Consider the following 17,522-nt stretch of genomic DNA (forward strand, 5'->3'; position numbering starts at 1 on the left):
CAATCCTTGGCAGGACCGGAGGAATGGTAGCCGGGTGAGCCATGACTTTAATTCTCTCCTTCCAGATGAAATCTATAATAGGGATAGACCTCGCTTGCTTTCTTGGCTGATCTTTAAAATCATAAAAAGCATTCCTGTTCTGTATGCTCCATATGAATGTGGAAGTGTTTTGTGGGCCTCTCCATTAACAGGTGGAATCCACCTATGTCCATTGGAGGAGAATCTGAAGTAGCCGGTGGTGAAGGAGAAGGAGTTTGAACTTGGTAATCATCCCACTCCGACAATACTGATTCGTTATCGACTTCTCCTTCCTCTCTTTCTTCTTCATCTGAAGAATGCTGATTGTCCATTACATTGGATGATGCAGGTGGAGGAGATTTTGAAGGTCTGGGGTCAGGCAAAGGTGTCACAACCAACGGTGTAGGAGGTATAGAGCCTGTTGATTCTGATTGCGGAAAACGCCTGTAATAGTCGTCAAGCATGCATTGAAGGTTGGTAAGTAATGCAATAGGCACCTGAGCTGAAGGGACATTTGGCACAGTTGATGTCATTTGCTCAGACGGATGTTGATCTTCTTGGTCGTCCTCTTGATACTTTATATTTAGTTCATAAGGACTTGTCGCCGTTCCAAATGTCTCCTCAATAGGAGAATCCTCATCACTGTCCTCAGAATCCAGCAGTTTGTCTGGAACCTGCAGAGTTATTTTCTGTGGTGAAATATGTAGAGGAGATAAAGGTTCCAAGGCTGAACCACGTCTCTGAAGCAAAGACGGTTTTGGCGTTGACAGACAAGCCGTAGACTGCGACCACACCTGTAAAGTGGTACAAGAAGATAGCTGTGGCGTCGACGGGGGATCTAGCAAAGGACTCGTCGACTTGGATTTGATGGTAGATGACAAAGCGGTCGTCGTCGACGGTACATTTGTCGTTGTCGACAATAATGGCTCAGTCGACGGTGGTGTCTTCGTCGACGATGGTAACTTCGTCGGCGATGCGGTCTTCGTCGACGTCTTACTCGACGTCTTCGTTGACTCCCTCGTCGACGATGGGGTCTTCGTCGACAGTGTGGTGGTCGATGGTGTGGTTGTCGTCGACGATCCAGTCGACGGTGGCTTCTTCGTCGGCGGGAGAGCAGGCGTCGACGGTGTCGTCGACGGAGTCTTCTTTAGTTTAGCCGTCGACGAGGCGCCGACGATGGCAGATCGGGGAGATAGGTCTAACAGTGACATAGACCATCGTCGGCGAAGAAGGCGCCGTCGACATGATCATCCCAGGCTTAGGAGAGGAAAAAATTACCATAGACGTAGCGTCGACGGAGATCTTAGTCGACGAAGGCGTCGTCGACGACAGGGTCGGTTTCTGAGGTACAGTCTTCTCAGATGTATGAGGTAACTTCTTAGAGGATTTTCTCGGGGGCGTGGAAGAACCACTTTTCTCCTTAACAGGGGGAGTAACCTTAGAAGAGGAAAGCCTCTCAGAACCCCTGACAGGAAGGTGCTTCCTAGCAACCTTAGCCCCAGGAGAGGTTAAAACCTCATCAACAACTCTCTTCCTAGAGGCTGAAGTAGACCCAGAGGCGATACTGCCTACCTCAGACGCAGGATAATCCAAATCCTTGAGCTTTTGTAACCACAAAAGCAAGCGGCCCTCTCTGTCCTTGAGGGTCTTCTGAGGGAAGGTCCTACAGATCTTCACCTGATGTTCAGGATACAGGCAGTAGATGCATTTCTTGTGGGGGTCTTCTTTAAAAATCCGGAGCTTTCCACAAGAGTCACAAGGCCTGAATAAAGATTTCTAGGAAGACATCTTCAAAATACTAGATTCCAGAAGGAAAATAGAGAAGTACTGAGCAGAGTTCAGGGAGACTCCCTTCAGACGACGTGCGGTAGAAAATCTGAGAACCTGAGCCTCTGGGCAGAACCTTCTGGTGGGTGCTGTCGCCTGATTATCTGCAGTTTGGTCTATACAAAATGACCAGGATAGTCATGAGTGTGGACGTTTTTTCTCCTGTAGCTTGGGCTACTTTACTTCCTGGTTGGGAATTACTGTTTTTTTACTATGATATTATGGCATATTATTGCTATTTTATGTAACGTGGGACTCCCACTCCGACGGCAGGGAATGATTCAGGCATGTGAATCTGTGAACGACACCCCTAATACTGGAGAAGTATTTCTATCCCACAAAGAGCACATCTTGTGAATGTTATTAGAGATCCTACCATAAGAAAGATAGAAAAGGACCCACAAAGTGGCCCCTGTGGAAGATAGATGCAATTCGAGCAAGCACCTAAACCCCAAAATAAGTCATGAAAACTGGCAGGGAACACCCAAGGGTGCTAGATTGGGCATTTATATAGGCAGGTAGGAGTAGCCATGATCATGGTGCCCCATTGTTGTGTATCCTGGGGGTTGCAGCCCAAGCCTACAGGGTTTAGATTCCCAACCCACAGGTGCAAATTTAGTGCACCATCACGGTGCAGGGAAGTCCAGGTCATTGCAGCCTTACACAACCCACTGAACACTCCTGCCGGCATGGTGCTTGTGCTTTCTGGGTTTCAACAGTCTCCGAGGATTCAGAGACGCTGTGGTAATTCAAACCTAAGCACTAGGTAAATGTTTAATTGTACAGTTTCATTTTGTTGCTTAGTGCATGAATAATAACTGCAGCGAATACAATTAAAACAGGAATTGTGAATGTTGCGAGCATCGAGAATATTATGAACAGTTCTAACATGTTTTTAGAATGCTCCTGGCAGCCTACCACCCTAAAGGTACTTTTATGAGCTACAATATGAGAGCATGGAATAGCTAACTTGCCTTTAGAGTTTCTTGGGACCCTGTGTACTGCATACATGTTCATCGTAGACTAGCTGTGTTCAGTAGACTTCAGCCAGGAAAGAGTGCTCCTTCAGAAGGAAAGTACATGATGGCTGGGCTCAGCTCTTCATCACTGGATTTGACTCTAGTCATAAAAGTGGATGCTCCGGCAGTCTGACAGGATCAGTCGTGATAACCTGGTGTGTAGACCCCTCCAAATCAATGCTTTATTCAAGGGGTTTATATAGGATATTAATCACGGACTTTGAGCCTGCATTGCAAAATCTAGTTGGGATTTCCCAAATAAGAGATGCAACCGGTCTAAAATAGCAACATAAATGTGTAGTCTGAGTTGCCTTATTTTCATATTAGAAGTCTGCTGTTATACCTTTAAATGTAGATACTGAGTAGTTTGTGGCAGACTTGTGTCACCTGATTTTATAACAAATTATTGCTTAGATGAAATGACACCGTGACAAGAAAAAGATAGGCTAATCTAACGTTTTCAAAGCGGAGTCAGACGTAGGAGTTCACAACATCACAGGGATACATCCTTCTGGGGGGTGATCTCTCCACCGCAAAGCAACATGCCCAACAGAGGAACATTTGCTAGGATATCCAGGTGCCAACTATCCAAGTATGCTATTTGTCTCACTTTATCAAAATAGTCCGTTACCACACAATGCCTTTAGTTTCCCAAATAAGCTAATTTTACCTCAGTTCCCAGAGTTAGAAACCAATTATTCTTGTGTATTCTTACCATGCAGTAACACTCACCTTCTTTCCGTCCTTCCTTCTTTTATTCATACACATGGATGCCACAAAAAAAAACCCAGTCCTCTCATTCTGAATGATACACACCAATTCAACTGCATTTGGCTGGTGAATAACGTAAATGGGTCTAATCAATAGTACTTGCCAAGCATGAAAGTCTCACATGAAAGTCAATCTTGTGAAGGCTAAATATGTTAGAGCTCATTGCATAATGACGGAAGCGCCCAACTCTAAATCAGCAAACCGCTATCCCACATTCTCTCCAAGTAGAACATTCATATCTTAAAATAATATTTGTATAATGAAACTACTAACCATTTTTCTATTGAGCTTCGTCATTATGTCTCGTCCTAGTGTGAAAAATGCCTGTAAAACAAGAAATCAGACCGTGCATTAAACCTCTACAAGCCATTGGTGGAAATGTCAATTCAGCTCTATAGGAACATCCCCGCTCACCCCAAAAATTAAGGCTCACTCTTTGACATTCAACAACAAATACTACTCAGAGCGTACGATTGATTGAAATAAGGTATGAGTCCTAGTTAGGGGGCCATGCCTTGTTCAGTACTGTAGATTTGCTGACTTTCAATGAAGATCTCCCGGTCTCGGTCCCGGTATTTCTTGTGTAGGGAAACAAACATCACATCAGGGCTTCGTAATTTGGCTTAAATGGGTTTGCACTGAATGCAAGTCAATGCGTTACCACTGCCGGTTACTATGCAGGATACGTTAAAAAGTAACAATCACAAAGTTGTCTAAACACAATTGCAGTAATTATTTGAAGAATAAAATGTTTCAGATGACACCTCAAATACTTTCTCTTTTATACAGAAACCGTTTTTTACAACATTTAGCAAAATGTCCCCCTCCCTCCTCCACACAGTATTTTCATATGACTTTTAATGGAGGGCAATCTTTGAAATTGGCGAAGTGATGTTGGGTGCTGCATCGGCAGCAGAAACTCTTATGTTTGGAGCTATAGTAATAGGCTTCTTCCGCTAAGTAGCAATGGCCTGAATAGACGAAAAGGTAGGTCTATATTTATTTCATGCAATAGAATGTTCTACATGCTTGGCAATAACCAGAACTTAATTAAGTTTGGGATTATACTTTAAACACAGTTCCTCTCTTTTTTCATTACTGCTGCACTGTAGCATAAACAAATCTCTTATTCTCTCTTCTATATCATCTTCAAAATTACATGCACAAGCGAACTTGGTGAGTGTTTGCTACCTACTCCCAAAAAGATAGAAGTTGGAGAATAGTAGAAACATGGCAAAAAAGATCATACTGGTTAGTTAAGGAAATATCAAATTCATTCAAAGATTGAGCTGCACCTTCATTATCTTTTTAACCTGGCAAAATCTCAAATGTTTTTTGTTCCGCTGCCCCTAAGTGTGGGGTCTTTTTTCTCATAAAAGTCTGAACCACATACTGCCACAAAATAAAAACTTTTCTACTTAGACCATGGAAGATTTGGTTCCCCAGTAGGTAGGAAAGAGGTGGCGGAGAAATATTCTGCATGTTGTACCAAGATGTAAGCAATATGTAAGAAATTAAGAAACTGCAATGGTAAATATAAGCAGAAAAACAAAATATACATATCCTGTAGGCAGTTATAGTTAGGGCCAACTTTTCCTATAGACAAAGCGTTTTTGTTTTGCTGATAACTTTGGCACGCAGTTTGAGAATCTTCTTGTTATTTTCAAAACTAGTACGCATGTTAGCTCAGCTGCTGTCTAGGAAGCTTTTGGGGGATTCGACAAGCAGGGGCACAGCAAAAGGAGGGGGCGGGGTTTCAAAATGCTTTTTCCCCATGTGATGTATATACGGATTTTCCCGCTTTTAGCCACAGCTACAGTCCAAACTGTTGAATGGAATGACACCAAATTTGGCAGAAAGCTAGATCTTGGGTAAAAAGCAAGACCACGATTGGCTGGCAGCTACCTAAAAGGAAAGTTCTGACCCCATAGGACACATGGAGCGATCTCCGAGGACCCCTTACGGATAAAAACAAAGCCCAGTTTTGGAAGGGGGGGGGCGCGATTTGTGGATCTGCAGATTCGAAACCAGAGGGGTAAAAAAAGAACCTCACCCACAGCGGGGTTGGGGGATTGTATTAACGTACGTTTTTTATATATCAATTCATGTTTAAAAAAAACATAGAAATTCACTGAAAAAAAAGGAAAATGCTACTTACCAGTATGCATCTGTTCGTGGCATGTAGAGCTGCAGATTTCAACACTTTGCATTAGATCGCCACTTGGTGTTGGGCTCGGATGATTGCATGTTGTCGTCGTCTTGGAAGAAGTCTTTGTAGTCACGAGATAGGTGACTCCTCCCTTGGACGATAGTGCGCATGGGCATCGACTCCATCCTTAGATTGTTTTTAGTCATGATGGGAAATGATGAAGTTAGTAGATATAAAGAAGTGATGTCCATGCGTGTATATCTAATGAAGATAAGAACTGGAACAGATTTAGGTCCCGGGAAGGCGTGTAGGAATCTGCAGCTCTACGTGCCAAGAACAGATGCATATTGGTAAGTAGCATTTTCCGTTCGAGGCATATGAGCTGCAGATCCTACACTTTGCATTGATTGTGCAGCAGTGTCTCTCCTAGCTGTGGTCACCTGTATCCGTTGCAGTAGTTTGAAAGAGAGTTTGGAGGACAGCTTGGCCTACTGCAGCTTGCTGCTTAGCTTGCACATCAACACAATAGTGTTTAGTGAAGGTGTGTGTTGTAGACCATGTTGCTGCTTTGCAGATGTCTTCTAGGGGAATGTTCCCTAAGAAAGCAATGGAGGCTCCTAGTTTGCGTGTGGAGTGCGCTCTAGGAGGAACTGTTAATGTGTGTTTTGCCTTGTGATAGCATATTTGTATACATTTAACAATCCACCTTGCAATTCCTGCTTTTGAAATGGGGTTGCCTTTATGTGGTGGAGAGAAAGCTACAAGTAGTTGCTTTGCAAAAGGATTTGGTCTTATCAATGTAATAGAGAAGAGCTCTTTTTACATCTAGTGTGTGTAGAGCTCTCTCTGCTACAGAGTCTGGGTTTTGAAAAAACACTGGTAACTCTACTGATTGGTTTAGATGAAAAGGAATAATTACTTTAGGAAGGAATTTAGGATTAGTCCGTAGAACCACCTTGTTACGGTGTAATTGTAAAAATTGTTCTTCTATAGTGAAAGCTTGAATCTCACTAACTCTTCTAAGAGAGGTAATAGCAATAAGGAAAGCGGTTTTCAATGTGAGAAATTGCAGTTCACACTTATGTAAAGGTTCAAAAGGGGGCCCTATGAGCCTGGTAAGAACAATGTTTAGGTTCCACATCGAAGAGGGTGGTAACCTCGGAGGAATGATTCTTTTTATTCCTTCCATAAAAGCTTTGATTGCAGGTACTCTAAATAACAACATTTGTTGTCTGTTTTGTAGATATACAGCAATGGCTGCAAGATGTAAATGTATAGATGAATATGCTAGATTACATCTTTGTAAATGGAGAAGGTAACAGTTAATATTTTGGATGGAAGCATCTAAAGGATCAATTTGATTATTAGTGCAGTACATGGCAAATCTCTTCCATTTAGCAGCATAGCAAGCTCTAGTTGTAGGTCCTCTAGCTTCTTTAATGATATTCATACAGTCTGGTGGCAGGTTAAGGTAACCATACTCTAAGACTTCAGGAGCCAGATCGCCAGATTCAGTTGACTTTGATCTGGATGCCTGATGTCTCCATGGTTTTGCGTTAGCATGGATGGTGTCAGACAGTTTTTGGTGTGGAACTAGAGAGTTCCAGCAGTGTGATGAACCACGGTTGGCGTGCCCATGTGGGAGCTACCAGGATCAGTTTGAGAGACCGTTGTCTGAGCTTGCGTACTACTAGTGGTATTAGTGGGATTGTGTCACGGTGCGCGGCATAGCCGCTACCGGCCATTCCCGCATGCACACACACGGGAGGCCGAATACTCACTTCCGGCCGGAAGTCGAGGACGCGGTCTAGTCCCGGGCAACAGAGCACCAAGGCACTTCCGGGGGAAGCGCTTAACCATCGCGTTTCCCGCCGGCTTGGTGCTTTGGATTCCAGTACCTGTTGCCGAGTCCTGCCTGACGAGCCGCGCTGGTGCGCTGCTCAGCTGTCTGGCGAGCCGCGCTGGAGCGCTGCTGAGCCCTCACGACAGCCACCGTAGGAAAACCTCCTGATCGCGCTGGAGTGCTTCCTTGCCTCAAAGACTGCTCCATTCAGGAGCGCTTGTTTGTTTCCTCACCTGGAGGTTCCAGGACTGTGCCCGTTTGTTAGTTTTAACCCTTGATGCGCAGGAGCGCCTTGAGGGTGGTTAAAGGACTAGGATTGTGTTTTTGGGGTTTTTGTGTTTCGGATTTCCCACGCGCAGGAGCGCTAAGGGAACAACTACACCTATACTCCTGGTTTCCTTACCAGGGATGCCACAGGCTGCATGACTATGTCCAGCATCCTACTACACGCGCAGGAGCGCTTTCTTTTGTTTTAGCTTGGGTGAAACACGCAGGAGCGCTTTCTTTAGTTGGTACTTATTGGTAACGCGCAGGAGCGCATTATTTTCGTTCTTAACTTCCGGAGCTGTTATCATTCGGAGGCCCTTCTTCCCGGGAACATTGGTGAGTCCTCGAGGGGTGACAAGTCCTGTGTGTGTATGTAGGGGGTGGTTGTTGTTCGGGTTTACGTAGATCTCTGATCTCTCTTCCTTGGTTTCCAGCTGACACCGGGACGCCCCACCAGCTCCACGCCTACCTTTCACCCTACACCCTGGCTCCCATCCCTGCGTCCATCTGATCCCTGCTGGGTTGTTGTCTTCCACGAGGGTCAGGTGGGTACAGGGACGGGTGCTCCTGTCGTCTCTGCGGAATCGCGTCACAAGCAAGGTAAGACTTGTGGGGCGCCTGACAGAATCCAAAGCCCACGATAACCATTCCGCCCAGACGACATGGACGACCCGGAGGTTACTCTGCAAGATATCGCAGTCATGCTGGCTGCCATGCAAACAGAGAACCTCGCCTTACGCCAAGACATAACGGCCCTCCAGGGTCAAATGGCGTCTGGGGTCACTAATCCGTGGGGTACCACTCCCAGCCCCAGAGTTAGACATGACGGCCTGTTAAGACAACCAACGTTCACCTTTGGGGGGTCCTCCGCCGCCACCAACCAGGACACAGCCATCCAGGTGGTCACTCCCCATCCTGTGCAGTTGGCACCACCTGAACGCTTCTACGGTGATAGTACCAAGTACGGAATATTCATCCATCAATGTCAGCTGCATTTCATGGCTAGGATCGCGGCCTTTCCCGATGATGCTTCCAAGGTCGCCTATATACTTTCATACATGGGCGGGGATGCTGCTCAGTGGTCAATATCCTTGGTAGAGAACGACGATCCTATGCTGAACCACCTGCCAACGTTTAAGGAAACCATGAGGCGTATGTTCGCTCGCCACACCTTTGTGCAGGCCGCAGACAACGAGTTGCTCGGACTCAAACAAGGTAACCAGGACTTGCTCCATTATATCACCATGTTTAACAGGCTTGTCATCGAGGCCCACTGGCCAGAGGATAAGAAGGTATCGGTGTTCTACCGGGGGTTACGGGATGACCTGAAGGACCTTATCTCACAGTATCCTGATCCGCCCGAAGCAATAGGCCCTTTTATCGACATGGTGGTGAAAATGAATTTCCGTCTACAAGAAAGAAAGACCGATAGAGGAAAAAGCAACGACAACCGTCTCCTGCCTATCGGGGACAAGGGCGTCGAAAAAGCCAAAGAGGATTCCACTCCCCTGGGAGAAGCTTCCGAGCCCATGCAGATTGGAGGCATAAGAGGACCCTTGACCAGTCAAGAACGGGAGAAAAGGAGGAAGCAGAACCAGTGCCTTTATTGCGGAAAAAGCGGACACTTTGTGAGGGAATGCCCTGTTAAGCCCTCCAAACCACGAGGCAGAAGGCCGTACGCGTTACCCATCAGCAAGGGTGACAAGACGGGAAACGAGACAACCCAGTAGACACAGGGGTCCGTCCTCTGGGTTCTTCGTCTTGTACATCTGCGATCCCTGTGGTATACGACGGTAGTCATCACGTCGGCATGGCCGTGTCCTTACGGAATCTGGCGGGCAGAACCTGGGTGGTGACCGCCATGTTGGATTCCGGGGCGACAGGCTGCTTCATCGATACAGCATTTTCCCGCACCTTGGGCATTGATACAGTGACGAAGGCCCAACCCGAACCCGTCAAGGCTGTTGATGGAACGGACCTTACTTCCGGACCCATCCGACACCGAACAGAGACCTTAACGATGTCCTTCTCGAACAACCATTCCGAATCGGTTAGTTTTGACGTCATAGACGCCCCACAGTTTAAGGTGATCTTGGGCTTGCCGTGGTTGGTGAAGCACAATCCCCGCATCGATTGGGTGACCAGAACCGTCCACCTGGAATCGGAGTACTGCAGCAGCACCTGTTACGCTAAGATCGACCTGTCAGGTCCTCGTTTTGTACAGGCACACTCGTTGCCCGTAGTGGGCATGGGAACCGTTACCCAAGGAACCATACCGAAAGAATATCTGGACCTAGCAGTAGTGTTCGATAAGAAGGGAGCCAACACTCTGCCACCCCACCGATCATTCGACTGCCGCATAGACCTGATTCCCGGCTCTACGTTGCCTTGCAGCAGGATTTACTCGCTCACGGAAAAGGAGAACATCCACCTCCGCTCTTATCTGGACGAATATCTGGACGAATACCTGAACAACGGGTTATACGTCATTCCAGATCACCGGTTTCCTCTCCTCTTTTCTTCGTGTCGAAGAAGGAAGGGGATCTGAGGACCTGTATAGACTTTCGTGCTATGAACGCCATCACTGTAAAAAACCGGTACCCGCTGCCATTAATAACCAATCTCCTGGACCAGGTCAAGAACGCCACCATATACACTAAACTGGATCTGCCGGGTGCTTACCACCTAGTCAGAGTCCGGAAGGGTGACCAATGGAAAACCGCCTTCCGGACAAAGTTCGGCCTGTTCGAATACCAGGTCATGCCTTTCGGACTCTGCAACGCACCCGCCGCATTCCAGTTCTTCATCGATGAAGTGTTGAGAGACTACATCGATGTCTTTTGTATCGTCTACATCGACGACATCCTGATTTACTCTCAGACCCCCGGAGAACACGTCCATCACGTACGTTCCGTCCTGCAGCAATTGGAGAAACACAGACTGTACGTGAAGTTGGAAAAGAGCTTGTTTCACGTCACATCCGTGGAGTTCCTGGGGCACATCATCACACCGGCAGGCATCCAAATGGACAACAAAAAAGTGGAAGCCATCCTGTCCTGGCCTACACCGGAGTCTGTGAAAGGCGTCCAACGGTTCCTCGGGTTTTCCAACTATTACCGTTTTATCACCGGTTTCTCCGAGATGGTAGCTCCCATCACGCGCCTGCTACGCAAAGGGGTTCGGTTTGGTTGGGACCAAAAAGCAGACGACGCCTTCCAGGAACTAAAGAGACGGTTTACCGTGGCCCCTGTTCTGGTGCACCCCGACACCGAGCAACCTTTCATAGTAGAGGCAGATGCTTCTAGGGACGCCATAGGCGGTGTGCTCTCTCAACGGAACCTCGAGACGGGACACCTGCATCCTGTGGCCTTTTACTCCAAGAAGCTCCAACCCGCTGAACGCAACTACACCGTGTCTGATCGGGAACTCTTAGCCATCAAGACCGCGTTTGAGGAATGGCGACACTTCCTGAAGGACTCGAAACACAAGGTAACCATCTATACAGACCACAGAAACCTGCAGTTTCTGCGATCAGCACGTGCCCTCACAGCCCGACAGCTCCGATGGACCCTATTCTTCAACGAGTATGACTTCGTGATCACGTTCCGGCCAGGGAAGGACAACGCCAAAGCGGAAGCACTGTCGCGACTGTCTGAAGCCGAAGAAGACGCCGAAGACCACGAGCCTGTCTCCATACTACCGGAGAAACACTTTCAGGGTATAGTCGCTTCTATGGCTTCCAGCGGCAAGGCAGATCCAGACAAGAAACGGTCCGATCTTGTTGTCCCGACGGGAGCCCAAACACATCTTATGGAGGTACCCGAACAGAAGAAGGCCCTTTACTCCTGTCACGATCATGTCCTCTCCGGCCTCCTGGATACCACAAAACGCTCGATCTTGTGCGACGGCGCTTTTGGTGGCCAACGATGGTGACCGATACTAAGAAACACGTGACGAACTGCGCTGTTTGCCTGCTCGGCAAGAACAGATCCGAACCATCGGTTGGCCTTTTGCGATCCATTCCAGTGCCTCCTTCTCCATGGCACACCATCTCCATGGATTTCGTGGTTGAACTCCCACTCACCAAGACGGGTCACACCACGGTTCTCACAATAGTGGACCACCTCACCAAGATGGCACATTTCGTTCCTTTGACGAAACTACCTACGGCGGCCGAACTGGCCTTGATCTTCGTGCAGGAGGTGGTTCGCCTCCATGGCATCCCGCCTGTGGTCATAACGGATCGGGGTTCTCAGTTTGTGTCCCGTTTCTGGAAGGAGGTATGCAGGATACTCGTGATGGACGTTCGTCTCTCCTCAGCGTACCACCCCCAGACGGATGGTCAAGCAGAAAGAACAAATCACACCATGGAACAGTACCTCCGCTGTTTGCTGCTTACGGTCGAGAAGGAATGGTCCGAAGTGTTGTGGATGGCAGAGTATGCGTATAACAACAGCAAGCATTCGGCCATCGGGATGTCCCCCTTCTTTTGTCTCCATGGACGTCACCCTCACACTTCGGCATGGGAGAAACCTCAGGATAGCCACCTGCCCACCGTGCGATCGTATCACGAGACCCTACGTAACCTCTGGCAACAGGCCCGGTTCGAGCTGGCCAAGGCGAAGGACACCTACAAGGAGCATGCGGACGCTCACCGACAAAAGGAGCCCGCCTATCGCACGGGTGATAGCGTGTGGCTTTCTATTCGGCACCTGAGTGTGCATGGGCCCAAGAAGCTGTTACCTCGTTTTGTGGGTCCCTTTCGGATAGAGAAGGTGGTCAACCATGTGGCCATGAAACTGTTGCTTCCTCCGCACATGAAGATCCATCCGGTCTTCCATGTCTCCCTCCTGCGAGCGGTCCAGTCTGGAGGCTCCCTTCCGTCTCCTCCTTCTCCGGTGGTGGTGGAGGGCCACGTAGAGTATGAGGTCAGGGCAATCTGGGGTTCCCGTCGTACCAGGGGCAAGCTGTTCTACCTTGTGGACTGGAAGGGGTACGGTCCCGATGAACGGTCCTGGGAGCCCTTGTCCCACGTGCGCCATGCTCCTGTTCTGGTTCGTGCTTTCCATCTGAGTCACCCCCTGTGCCCTCGCCCTGTCTCTCTTTTCTGACTTCCGTGGGAGGCTTGGGAGGGGGTTCTGTTCTAGGGGGGGGGTGCTGTCACGGTGCACGGCATAGCCGCTACCGGCCATTCCCGCATGCACACACGGGAGGCCGAATACTCACTTCCGGCCGGAAGTCGAGGACGCGGTCTAGTCCCGGGCAACAGAGCACCAAGGCACTTCCGGGGGAAGCGCTTAACCATCGCGTTTCCCGCCGGCTTGGTGCTTTGGATTCCAGTACCTGTTGCCGAGTCCTGCCTGACGAGCCGCGCTGGTGCGCTGCTCAGCTGTCTGGCGAGCCGCACTGGAGCGCTGCTGAGCCCTCACGACAGCCACCGTAGGAAAACCTCCTGATCGCGCTGGAGCGCTTCCTTGCCTCAGACTGCTCCATTCAGGAGCGCTTGTTTGTTTCCTCACCTGGAGGTTCCAGGACTGTGCCCGTTTGTTAGTTTTAACCCTTGATGCGCAGGAGCGCCTTGAGGGTGGTTAAAGGACTAGGATTGTGTTTTTGGGGTTTTTGTGTTTCGGATTTCCCCCGCGCAGGAGCGCTAAGGGAACAACTACACCTATACTCCTGGTTTCCTTACCAGGGATGCCACAGGCTGCATGACTATGTCCAGCATCCTACTACACGCGCAGGAGCGCTTTCTTTTGTTTTAGCTTGGGTGAAACGCGCAGGAGCGCTTTCTTTAGTTGGTACTTATTGGTAACGCGCAGGAGCGCATTATTTTCGTTCTTCACTTCCGGAGCTGTTCTCATTCGGAAGCCCTTCTTCCCGGGAACATTGGTGAGTCCTCGAGGGGTGACAAGTCCTGTGTGTGTATGTAGGGGGTGGTTGTTCGGGTTTACGTAGATCTCTGATCTCTCTTCCTTGGTTTCCAGCTGACAACGGGACGCCCCACCAGCTCCACGCCTACCTTTCACCCTACACCCTGGCTCCCATCCCTGCGTCCATCTGATCCCTGCTGGGTTGTTGTCTTCCACGAGGGTCAGGTGGGTACAGGGACGGGTGCTCCTGTCGTCTCTGCGGAATCGCGTCACAAGCAAGGTAAGACTTGTGGGGCGCCTGACAGATTGGCGGAAAAGCGTACGCAAATCTGCCTGACCAGTTCATCCATATAGCATTGCTCTTGGACAGCTGGTGTGGAAACCTGGCAGCGAAGGTAGGGCATTTTGCGTTTTCGTGTCTGGCAAACAGGTCTATGTCTGGATGACCCCACTTGTGAAAAAATGGTTGAAGAACTTGCAGATGTAGTTCCCATTCGTGAATCTGTTGTGTCTGTCGACTTATCAGATCGGCTATCTGATTGTGAACTCCTGGAAGGTGTTCTGCAAGCAGATATATCATTTGTGGAATGGCCCATTCCCAAATGTTTTGTGCAAGCTGGGACAGCTTCAGGGAATGTGTGCCTCCTTGTTTTTGTATGTAGTACATGGCTGTCATGTTGTCCGTCCGGATTAAGACAGCTTTGTTCCGTATGTGCACTTGGAAGGACTTCAGCGCTAGGAAAATCGCCAGCAACTTTAGGTGATTGATATGAAGCATCTTTTGTTGAGCGGTCCATCTTCCCTGAGTTGTGTGGTGGAGCAGATGTGCTCCCCTTCCTATCAGGGATGCGACTGTTGTCAGTACTATCTGTGGAACAGGCTCGAGGAACGGCCGCCCTCTGGACAAGTTTTTGGTGTTCCACCACTGCAGAGAGCAATGTGTGCGGCTGTCCACCAACACCAGGTCTGTAAGTTGTCCTTGTGCCGGATTCCACTGATGTGCTAGACATTCCTGCAATGGGCACATTTGCAGTCTTTCATATGGTACAATAAAAATGCAAGATGCCATCATGCCTATTAATTGCATGAACACTCTGGCTGGGAGAGAGTGTTGGTTTTGAAACCTGGTAACTAAGGCTTGAATGCTCTGTACCCTGGCTGGACTGGGATAAGCTAGAACCTGGGAACCACAATCGGCCCTGGGAAAGTGCCCCCTCCCCACTCGGAGGGGGGAGGGAGGAGAGGGAATGGAGATGCCACCGAGCTCTTTGCCGGGCCGGTTTTCGGATGATTTTGGTACAGGGCCGATTATGCTGCAAAAACTGCCCTGTAACAAAAACGCCCCCCACCCGTGAGGCGCACCGGGGGATTGCCCGGTGCCTGCTATGGCCAGTCCGGCCCTGGCTAGAGCTGTATTGGTATTTATGGTAGCCCCTAGATATTGATGTACATGAGAGGGCTGTAGATATGACTTGGTGTGGTTCATTGTAACCCCAAAGTTGTGCAGTGTTTGAATTGTTTGAGATGTGTGTGGAACACACTGGTTGAATGACTTGGCTTTTATGAGCCAATTGTCTAGGTAAGGAAAGACATGTATTTGTTGTCTCCTGAGATGTGCTGCTACTACTGCTAGGCACTTTGTGAATACTCTTGGTGCTGTAGTAACCCCGAATGGAAGGACTTTGAACGGATAGTGTTGTCCTAGCACAAACCTGAGATACTCCTGTGAGAAGGATGTATGGGAATGTGAAAGTAGGCGTCCTTGAGGTCTAGTGTAGTGAGGAAATCGCCTAATTGCAACAATGGGAGCACTTGCTGTAAAGTGATCATGTGAAAATGATCTGAGTGTATATACAGATTGAGAGGCCTTAGATCTAGAATTGGTCTTAGTGTCCCATCCTTTTTGGGTATTAGGAAGTAGAGTGAGTAGACCCCTGTTCCTTGAAGTTGCAATGGAACTAACTCTATTGCATCTTTTTGCAGCAATAAGATAACCTTGTTGGAGCAGCGTTAGATGTTCTGTGGACATTGGACGCTGTCTGGGTGGTATATTTGGAGGGGTAGCTGTAAGCTCTAGGCAGTAACCATACTGGATAACCTGTCTTACCCACCTGTCTGTTGTGATGGAATTCCAGACAGGTAGGGACTGTGTTAATCTCCCCCCTATAGGAGTGGAATGCTGTTGGGGAAGCTGAAGGAAGTCACTGTTTAGTGGTGGAGGAGGTTCGATTGTTGTTATTACCTCGACCTCTTCCCTTATTGTTATTACCTCTGTAGCCTCCTCTAAAATATCCTCTATTGGAGGATGTTTGCGTGTTGTTTTTAAAGGAAGCTGAATTGTCTGCTCCAGTTTGTTTGGAGCCTCCTCTATAAAAGGAGCGACAAAAGGAGCCTCTTGTTTGAGTGGACTGCAGAGCTCCCATAGATTTGGCTGTATTAGTGTCTTTTTTCATTTTCTCAAGTGCTATGTCTACCTCTGGACCAAACAATTGTTGTTGGTTGAATGGTTGATTTAAGATGGTTGTTTGCACCTCTTGCTTAAATCCTGAAATACGTAGCCACGCATGTCTTCTAAGGAGGACACTAGTGTTTATTGCTCCAGATGCAGTGTCTGCTACATCAAGAGCGCACTTGATTGAGGCATTTGAAATTAACTTGCCCTCTTGTATAAGGTCATTTGCCTGTGCCTTATATTGGTCAGGTAGATGTTGTAAAAGGGTTTCTAACTGGTCCTAATGAGCCCTGTCGTATCTTGCAAGGAGGGCTTGTGTGTTAGCTATACGCCATGTATTTCTAGCTTGTGCAGCTATCCTTTTGCCTGAAGCATCTATTATTTTTGATTCCTTATCAGGAGGTGGTGCCTCACCGGATGTCTGAATTTGCTCTTTTTCTAGCGCTTGAACCGACTAGGGAATCTAAGGGTAGCTGTCCTTTAATGTAAGTAGAATCTCCAGGAGCAGGCCTGTACTTTTTTTTCTATTCTTGGGTTTATGATCCTAGCTCGTACAGGATCTTTAAACACTTCTGGGGCATGCTTAATGACCCCTTTAACCCCTTCGACGCTGATGACGAGCTGGGCTCGTCATGAGGTAGCCTCCTGCTACGCTGATGACGAGCCCAGCTCGTCACGTAACATGCGCTTTGAAAAATCTCAGCGTACGAGCGGAATTCCGCCCGCACGCATGCGGTTAGTCATAGATAATATTTTAACAGACTTTTGGGAGTGTTCAAAAGTGCCTAACAAAAAATCTTCCTCTGCCTCATCGGAGTGCATTGTTACATTGCGATAGATGGCAGCCCTATTGAGTAGATGTCCAAGCCCAATATTATCTTCAGGAGGAGATGGTTTGGATGGATATGTATGTGGGTCAGGTATATCCGGTACATCTTGTGGGTTTGGATATTACCAGTCTGGTGCATCACTAGGGTATGGAAAAGGCTCATCTGGGTCTTCCCATCCCCTAGGTTATACTCATCATCATTCTGAGGAGGTGTCTGTGGAGGTGAAGATTGAGGTGGAGAATTTGGTGGTGAATGAACAGGTGAAATTTGAGGTGAAATGTAAAGGAATAGGAGGTGAAAGAGGAGGTACAGGAGAAGAAGGGTGCATAAGTGATGTAGCAGAATTCTTCTTGACAGGCACTGGAGTTGAAGGTGCTGTATCTAGCTTCCTCTTCCTATGTGGCATAGTGGAAACATGTCCTGTTTTTGGATCTATGTATATCCTTTTTTACAAAGGATCAGGTCGAAAAAACTCT

The 17,522-nt window shown here is 48.1% G+C and overlaps 1 protein-coding gene across 3 annotated transcripts in view; it reads right to left on the minus strand.

Annotated features, from left to right (window-relative positions):
• Nucleotides 1-17,522, minus strand: part of RAB8B (RAB8B, member RAS oncogene family) — a 245,432-nt gene that overhangs the window by 34,290 nt on the left and 193,620 nt on the right. For all 3 annotated transcript variants that reach the window (XM_078685272.1, XM_078685273.1, XM_078685274.1), the window contains exon 7: nucleotides 3,909-3,959. In XM_078685272.1, the coding sequence (XP_078541398.1) occupies nucleotides 3,909-3,959 (51 nt within the window). The remainder of the gene's footprint in view (nucleotides 1-3,908; nucleotides 3,960-17,522) is intronic.

The sequence above is a fragment of the Lissotriton helveticus genome, chromosome 3_2 (assembly GCF_964261635.1).
Source record: "Lissotriton helveticus chromosome 3_2, aLisHel1.1, whole genome shotgun sequence".
Classification (NCBI taxonomy): domain Eukaryota; kingdom Metazoa; phylum Chordata; class Amphibia; order Caudata; family Salamandridae; genus Lissotriton; species Lissotriton helveticus.